At 39.0% G+C, this 9,236-nt stretch overlaps 1 protein-coding gene across 1 annotated transcript in view; it reads right to left on the bottom strand.

Annotated features, from left to right (window-relative positions):
* Window positions 1-1,130: 1,130 nt before the first annotated feature.
* Window positions 1,131-9,236, bottom strand: part of ETNPPL (ethanolamine-phosphate phospho-lyase) — a 48,833-nt gene continuing 40,727 nt past the window's right edge. Inside the window, exons 9-13 of the mRNA XM_007940785.1 lie at window positions 6,221-6,375; window positions 5,494-5,583; window positions 5,140-5,270; window positions 2,819-2,886; window positions 1,131-1,256 (exon numbers count right to left, since the gene is read on the bottom strand). Of these exons, the coding sequence (XP_007938976.1) occupies window positions 1,131-1,256; window positions 2,819-2,886; window positions 5,140-5,270; window positions 5,494-5,583; window positions 6,221-6,375 (570 nt within the window). The remainder of the gene's footprint in view (window positions 1,257-2,818; window positions 2,887-5,139; window positions 5,271-5,493; window positions 5,584-6,220; window positions 6,376-9,236) is intronic.

Here is a 9,236-nt window from a genome sequence, read left to right as displayed (position 1 = left end):
AATGCTTGGGGCTAGCAGAAACTGAGAAAGAGCAGAAAGGACATTACCCTAGGGCTTTGAAGAGAACCTGGCCCTGCCAATACCTTGAATTTTGACAGCTAACCTCCAGAACTTCGAGACAATAAATTTCTGTTGTTTAAAGCCACCCACTTTGTGGTACTCTGCTTTGTCAGTCTTAGGAAATAGATACCATTCCCTTTTGCAAATTTCTGTGCATGTGCATGCATGTGTGCGTGCATGAATGCATGTGGTGGGGGTGGGTGAGGTACAGATGGAAAATTTTGTGAAGAAAACCTGAGAGACAGCTGATAATTTAAGTGACTTGTCCAATGTGAGTTGATAGAACAGAGGTCTCATGACTCTGAACGCAGTGCTCTTGACCAGTGCTGTTTTTGCAGTTACATCTTCATGTGAATGTTTCTATCTTCCTCTTTTGCTCCTCTTCAGTCCACACAGGATCATGATAAACCTGCCCCTCCAGCAGTCTCAATTATTCACATACTTTTTAATATTTGTTGTTAGTGATATTTTTCAAAAGGCTTTGATTTTACCACCAAAAGAAGATTAGCCACTTTCTGTAGTAAAAATATTTTTGTTTATGTCATCTTACTTTTACTATAATCCATAAACATAATTTTATATATCAATCTCTCTCTATATATATAATTTTAATCTATATATTAAGCATAAACATAATTAAGGCATCATAGAATTCATGTTTTAAGGAACTAAGTCTCCAAGTGTTGCCATGAGTCAGTATTGATTCGATGGCAGGGGGTTTTATTTTTTTTGATCTCTAAAGTTTTAGAAGCTATTTTACATTGCTCTCTAATTTCAAACAGTAAAACATGAGAAGTAAAGCTGCCAACTTAATCTTAGAGTGCAAGCTTAAATTTAGTAGAATAAATTAAGTGCTTTCAGCAATCTCAAGTAAAGAATTAACAGGATGAATAATCTTGACATGGTTTGATTATCATTGGTTTATTCTTATTACTCATTTACCTTTTTATTTGCAGATCTAAGCAGAATGAAAATTCTACCTTTAGTGGGTTCAACAGAACTATGAACCGAAATGACACATGCACTCATTTGCTATAACTCTGGACATTTATCTTGCTTTAAAACACTAATCATTCAAACCTCTTACTGAGCAGTGAATGCTCATCTATGCACAATCCATTTCTCTTTCTGCTGGAATTTTCTTTGGTGTCTATGGAATTGTCACTAGACAATTCCAAGTGTACATTTTTAGGCATGTGCAAGACGGGAACACAGATTCCAGTGGGCGAGTCCTCCCACAAACACACACTAAACCATTCCAGCCTCCACATCATTGCTTTAACAGGCCAATAAACAAAACCCCAGGGTGGGGGGGAGAGGGCACCCAACACTGCTTATTCCTTCTTAACCCTTATTGTTGCTGTTAAAAGCCACCGAATCGCTTTCAGCCCACAGCGAGCCCATGTATTACGGAATTGAACTATGTTCCATAAGGTTTTTTTGGCTGTAATCTTTATGGAAGCAAATCGCCAGGCCTTTCTTCCACAGTGCCACTGGTGGGTTAGAACTGCATACCTTTAGTTTAGTAGCTGAGAGTAAACTGTTTTGCACCCAGAGAACTATGATGTTGACATAACATTTGGGAACCCAAGCCAAAATTTCCTAAAAATGTATGTTAAGTTTGCTAAATCTGTAGTGAGATTTACTGTGATGAACTCCCTTTTTTGCAATTTCGTGATGATGCAGCAGGTAAGCGCTCTGCTGCTGTCTGAAAAGTCAGCAGTTTGAACCTACCAGCTACTCTGTGGGACAAAAATGTGACACTCTGTTTTTATAAAGATTTACAGCCTTGGAAATCTTATGGGGCAGATCTACTCTGTCCTATAGAGTAGCTGTGCATCAAAATTGACTCCACGGCCATGGGTTTGCTTTTCAATGCTTGGTTAGTTTTTAAATCTGTGATTTCTGTCTTAGACAATATGCTACTCTTGGACATCAGATAATAATTGATTTCTATCATTGGTTTGTGTTGTTAGGGAAGGGACAGAAACAGTCCTGTTAGGAAATCATTTGCTTGCATTCAAGTGGCCTCATGTTTTTTAATCATGAGAAAAGGTTTTGCTGACTGCACTGGACGTGCAGGCAGGCTTTAGGCACTGAGTGTTCCTTTATTCATCTCAGTTATAAACAAATAACAAATTATGCAACTAAGTCTCTCAAGTTTTTGCTTCTTGGTTTCGACGACTCAGGGAGCTCTTTCTCACACCCTGAGCAGCTCAGGGAGAGAATGGACAGGCCCTCTGCTGGAAGCACATCAAATGCAGAAACTAGGCCACTCAGTGCCGGATGGTTCTCAGTCCAGTGCCACTGGAAGCTCACACTTTCATTCTCTTCAGGACCAAATGCTGGCATCTTGAGCCACACAGTTAATGCCTCTGTGGATATTAAAGAGTAGTGTGTGGGAATGAGAGGCAATGTCAGGCAGCCTTGGACAAATAGGAAAGAGCTTAGAAGACTCTTGCTACCATTTCACTCTGCATTTTGAAGGTCCTCTTTGCAGGTCTAAGTTCTTTTGAGTACAGGAATGATCCTGTAAGAATGGTAATTTGATTTTATTCCTTTCAAATGGAATGAAATTGAAATATTTTAATTGTGCACTCAAAATCGCAACAATAAGCCAACCTTAACATAGGCTGGTTTTGTTCTAAAGGTTACTTGCCTTTTTTTTTTTTTTTAAATTGCCCTTTTCCCGTGCCCCCCCCCCCCAATTCCCAAAGTTTTAACCTTTTCTTCTAAAAATAAAGTAGTAGAATCTTACCTTTGTTCTGCATAGAGTCTCTTCAGAGATGACATTTTCACTTTTGTCGCTGGTGGCTTCTTCTAAAACTAAATCGAGAAAGATATAATGGAGAAGACAAATCTTGAAAACATTTGGTACCTATAGGAATATCCTTGATGAAGAATAGACAGGTAAATGGAATATGCTATTGAAAACACCATCATTAGATATTCTTCCTTTCAAATTTTGCTATAGCACTTCATTATTTATAAGTGTCACTGAGCCTGCCCATATGTTTGCCTATGTTTTGTTCCCTTTCTAGAGTCCCTGGGTGATGCACTCGGCTTCTCACCTAAAACAGGAAGTTTGAGTCTACCTAGAGGCATCTTAGAAGAAAGCCCTGGCAATCTACTTCCAAATTATCAGCCACTGAACACCCTATGGAGCACAGTTCTCTTCTGACACATAAGGGGTCATGAGGAGCCAGAGCTGACTCAATGACTACTGTTTTTTTCTTACCCACTGTGTTCCATGAAAATTCTTCTAGTCCACCATCAATAATCCTCAAACTCTGGATGGATTTTTAAGTAATAACAGCAAATTTGCTTCAACATAGCCCTTTTGGGAACTCAGAACACACAGGCTTGTGAGCTTTGTTTGCCAGGCTTGGGTGGGAGCATTTGCTGCCTCAGTAGACAAGGACCACATTACAGGTAACTTAGGGCAACTCTCAAGTTTCCAAACATTAACTAGCTATTTTGTATGCTATACCGATTTCTAGCTTCTCAGCTTTACCCTAACTCAGAAAGACTGAGAAGGGAGCAGAGAACTTGAATCTCAACTACGGCAAAACAAAAGTGATCTAACATTCGTTAATGATTTGTATTTTTCAACATAGTTTTATAATGCTGATCTATTTTCTAATCTTAATTTATGCTCATAAAAACCTCATCAGCTAGAGATAAGGTAGTCCTGTTTTATATGTGGGGAAATTAAGTAACAGTGAGGCTAAATGATTGCATTCCCCTAGTTTAAGACGAAATAAATGGTGAAGTTTGGATTAAGATTCAAAACTTGCTAATGCAATACTATGTAGCTGGGGCTAAGGGCTGGGAGGAAGATTACATGTAAACATTTAAAGAAAGGATTTCCTATAGTTTTTATTCTCCTATCCTGTCCATTGATACATTTACATAAGTAATGAGGAATTGATTATGGCTTTAAAATTACATTTCTCTTCATCTCTTTCATATAGCACTGAGGTATCCAGTGCCTCAGGCATTTGACTGCTAACCAGGAGGCCAGAGGACTCCTCAGAAGAAAGGTTGGGCAGCCTACTTCCGCAGTGATACTGCCTCGGAAACTCAAGGAGGGGTTGCTATAAGTCAGGCTGGATTTGACACCACATAACAATTCTATAATATATAAATAAATGATATGATAAGCTATAATTCTGAATGAAAAAATTCTTCAGAAAATTAAATTGTAAAAAGTGAAATAATTGCAAGGCTAATAATTCAGGGTATAGCAAAAATGTGTTGACCTGTAGCTTGTAATCTTCATTAAAAACATTTCTTGTATTTCAGTGGTTCAGTGCTGAAATGCTATACACTGCAGCATTTGTGGTACATGGTGCAATGGGCACATGCAGTTTTATATATCCTAGATATTGGAAAGTGAAAATTAATGACAGTAAAAATAAAACAATGTGCTATTTCAGTAAAATTCCTGGGTGGTGCAGTTAACACACTTGGCTGCTAACAAAAATGTTGGAGGTTCAAGTCCACCCAAAGACACCTTGCAAGAAAGGCCTGGGGATCTACTTCTAAAAAATCAGCTACTAAAACCCTATGGAGCACAGTTCTACTCTGACTCATGGGATCATCATGGGTTGGAATAGACTCCACAACAACTGGAAAAAAAATCAGTAAACAATTAGATTTGGAGTAATGTGAGTACAATCAAAATAGAAAATTTTGATTTAACTAAAAGCCCTCACTCAAAAAAAATAACTCACTGCCATCAACTTGATTTGACTCATAGCGACCCCTGTTGGGTTTCCAAGGCTGTAAATCTTAATGGAAACAGATTACCCCATCTTCCTTCTACAGGACAGCTGGTGGGTTTGAACCGCTGACCTTCTAGTTAGCAGCCAAGTGCCTTATCCACTATGCCACCAGAGCTCCTTAATGAGAGCCCATACAGTTGCTATTTTTTCAGCTACCATTTTATAGTTCTAAATGCAAAAATATACACTCATTTCTGCCCTCCCTCACTTCCATCAAGAATGATAAGATGCACATAGGTCAGGTGTGACCAGGCCAGGGAGGAAGGGGCAACTTGGAGTTCTGTAAACTGACCTCTTAGAATCTCATCAAGTTGTTCCACCATAAACTTTGCATCTTCTTCAGTGAAGCACATAGGTGGTTTTATTTTAAGCACATTTCTATGAGGTCCATCAGCACTAAGAAGAACTCGCTTTTCTTTCATCCTAATTAGTGTAGGAAACATACATGAGTGTATACAAATGGTAAGATTATTCAAGAATGATGTGAACAAAGAGCAGCTTGGTGTTCTGCATGTAAGAAACCCACTTTTACAAACTGCATGTCTTGAACATCCCTGTATTGGAGGTGGGAGGAAGTAAAACAAGATTTTCAACTGGGTGAGCATTGGAGATCCAAGATACCAATGGATGTGGGGGGTGGATTTACTTGTAGATGACGTGTTGAGCTTCAGCTGTGGCAGGGGTCCTTTTCTGCTGGTCTTTCACTAAGTCAATCCCAATAAAAAGGCCAACACCTCTGAGGGAGGAGAAGAAAGTAAACTTGACACATGCTCTAATGAAGCACTGCATTGCTACAAAAAATTATCACCATTCCCAAACTTCATTTCAATTTGAAGCCAAATGTGATGCCCTTCAAGGGCAATCATTATTGATTCTGATTAACCCAAGATACTAACTTTGTGTTCACAGCTCTTTCTAGTTTTTGAAGGTTAGTTATTTGCCATCCAGGTTTTTTCATTTAGTTATAAAAAAAAAAAATTCTAAAAGCATGCCATTTAGTTTCTCAGGACAATAGGATGATAAATGTCTGTACGCATCTATGAAAAATATCGTTTTCCTGAGTAGCATTTAAAATAATTTTTAACAGATCATTTAGAACTACTTTAAGCTCTTTCAATCTTTTGGGTGATGAAATTACTCTAGTTTTATTTATTTATTTTTTAAAAAGTATAGAAACTAGAAAGGATATATCCTCAAATATTAACAGTGGTGATAGCTGAGTTCCGGATTATGAATGATTTTTGCTTTTGGTATTTCTCCATATTTTCTAGACTTAGTTTTATTTATCTTATTTTAGATTTATAAGACAAAACATACACTATTTTCATTTTTGAAAAGTGACTAACTACACAATGACATCATGATAAACATACCTGATATCTCCTATCAAAGTATGCTTAGCTTTCTGTTCATTCAGTAACTCAATAAGATAATTCCCTACTCTGGTGGCATTTCCTTGAAGGTCTTCATTTTCAATGATATCCAGGACAGCCAGACCAACAGCACATGATACTGGATTTCCCCCATACTATAGAAAAAAATGAATGAGAAAACATAATAGTTGAATTAGTGGTATCTTTTCATCCACAAGAAATGTAATTCAGACATAAGCAAGTGAAGGTACAGTTTCAATAAAATTTTCTCTCATGACATTTTTCTCAGATTTAGAATGCAGCATGATCTCTAATTCAGGATTGAATAAAAGTTCATTCCAAATTATATTCTCTATGCTGCATAACTAATATAAAGGATTCTTGCAAAATTCATTAGTTCATTCAAACAAAGAAACAAATAAAACAACTGACAGTGTGTTTAGAGTTAAGGATTTTGGAGAGTGGTTCAGTGAGACAATACAAGTTTTTGTCACTGAAGAATTCAATAAAAACAGATAGGCCATGACATCTCCTCCAAATAATTTATGTACCTAGATTTTAATTTTGCTTTGACTGTAACAGGCTCTGTTATGCATACTTCACAAACTGTAATAATTTTCCCAAGTTTAAAGACTATGACTTTTGGGGTTAAATGCAAGTAAATAAAATTTCCCAAAGATAAAAATATCAGTATCTCTTATGGAAGCCATACAACATTTATAGTATTGAATCATCTAAATACTTTAAAGGTGTTTTGGGAATTTAAATATGATACAAAACACACAAGAAGATCATATCATCTGTGTGGTGGGTGGTTAAGTTTGTGTGTGAACTTGGCTGGGCTGGTTGAGTGGCCAGGCAACTGAATGTAGTATTCCGCATGATGAGACTGGTAATCAACTCCATGGTGGAATCTACTGTGAGCAGCTGAGTGGCTGTCTTAGGGATGTGGTCTGCTTCCCGTATATAAGGAGAAGCCTTGGGAATGGTCTCTAGTTTATCGCACCCTTGAACACTGCATGTAGCCATGTCATTGTCCAGCAGCCTGCCATGTTCTGCTGACCTTGGGACTTTCAAGAGACTTGAATTAATGGCCTGCTGTGTGGATTGGTAACATCAGAACTGTGCCTTTTTACTTGTCAACTGTGGATTTGTCAGCCTCCATAGCCAGCAGCTGAGTGAAGAAAAGCCTCCAGCTTCAGTGGGCTGGGAGCTGGAGGCGGAGCTGCAACCCAAGGTTGAGGGGCTGTCACCCAGCCCCTAGAGCCTGGCACTTTGAACTTGAACTTAAAGCCTCCAAAATGTAAGAATAAAATCCTGTTTGTCAAAGCCATCCCATTTGTGGTATATTCTTGTCAGAGTGGCATTAGGTAACCAGAAAAAATTTGTTAATGAAAATATCCTCTAGAGTTTAGCTGGGCAGCCATCTATCATAGAAACAATAAGAACATTTTAGCAAGGAGAAATGTACACAAAGAATAATCCAGGGAGACTTGTGCCAGATAGAATGAAATCTGATTAAAGTTTGACTACAGTCCTTGAGTGGTTAGCTGGTTCAGTGCAATGAATTGCTTGGTATGGCAAGTCATGGTTTTTGTGATTCCCACCAGATGATAAGGTGGGATTATGCAAATGTGAGGTACTTGTGTTCACCAAGGGGATTGGATAGCTTGTTCATATGATAAATAATGTACATGGCACCCTTATGGGAGTGGGACCATGCAAATAAGGTGTCTGAAGACCTAACATGGAGAGAGGTCAGTTTTGCCATCTTGTTAAGCTTAAAATGATCCATCCCAGAAGTGAAGGGAGGGGGGTGGGGTTCACTACCATCAAGAAAGAAGAGCCAGGAATGGAGCATGTCCTTGGGACCCCGAGATCCCTGTGCTAAACCTCCTTGACCCAGCAGACAGAGAGCTGTGACACCAGAGATGATGAGAAACAGGGGCAGAGAAATGACAGCAACCAAGGGACAGGTATGAGACAGAGCATTGGGCTTCCTGTCCCACAGAGCAAGAAATCTGACTGCCTTTGGGCAGTAGGCTTGCTGGTGTAGGGTCCCTCTAGGCATTTATCAGCAGAGCTTAAACAGCTTTGTAACACTTGCTAGAGCAAAGCAGAGGCCAGGCAGAGGGGCCAAAGGCCAGAGAGAGACCTGCCTTTGGGTATGGCAGAGGGGAAGCTGTCCATTTTTACAGCTGGGAATTGTTGTTATGTGCCGTTGAGTTGTCTCTGACTCATACTGACCTTATGTACAACAGAACAAAACGCTGCCTGATTCTGTGCCACCCTTGTTATCCCTACTATACTTGAGCCCATCACTGCAGCCACCATGTCAATCCATCTTGTTGAGGGCCTCCCCTCTTTCATTGACTCTTCACTTTAACAAGCATGACATCCTTCTCCAGAGAATGGTCCCTTCTGACAACATGACCAAAGTAGTTACAAAGTCTGGCCATCCTCACTTCCAAGGAGTTTTCCAGCCTCACTTCTTCCAGGGCAGATTTGTTAGTTCTTTTAGCAGTCTGTGGCACTTTTAGCATTCTTAGCCAACACCACAACTGAAAAGCATCGACTCTTCTTTCATCTTCCTTATTCATTATCCAGCTTTCACATGCATAAGAGGTGATTAAAAATACCATGGCTTGGGTCAGGCACATCTTAGTCTTCAAAGAGATGTCTTTGCTCTTCAGCACTTGAAAGAGGTCTTTTGCAACAGATTTGTCCAATGCATCTTTTGATGTCTTGACTGCTGCTTTCAATGGTGTTCACTGTAGAACCAAGTAGTATGAAATCTTTGACAACTTTAATCTTTTCTCTATGTATTGTGATACTGTTTATTGGTCCAGCAGTGAGGATTTTCATTTTCTTTATGTTGAGGTGTAATCCATAGTGCAGACTGTAGCCTTTAATCTTCATCAGTAAGTGCTCCAAGTCATCCTTAGTTTCAGCAAGCAAAATTGTGTCATCTGCATATCTCAGGTTGTTAATAAGCCTTCCTCTAATCCTGTTGCCA

The sequence above is a fragment of the Orycteropus afer genome, unplaced genomic scaffold, assembly GCF_000298275.1.
Source record: "Orycteropus afer afer isolate SDZICR_OR568_19922 unplaced genomic scaffold, OryAfe1.0 scaffold00071, whole genome shotgun sequence".
Taxonomy (NCBI): Eukaryota; Metazoa; Chordata; class Mammalia; order Tubulidentata; family Orycteropodidae; genus Orycteropus; species Orycteropus afer.
The sequence above is the reverse complement of the archived record's forward strand: the minus strand, read 5'-3'. Positions and strand labels throughout refer to the sequence as shown.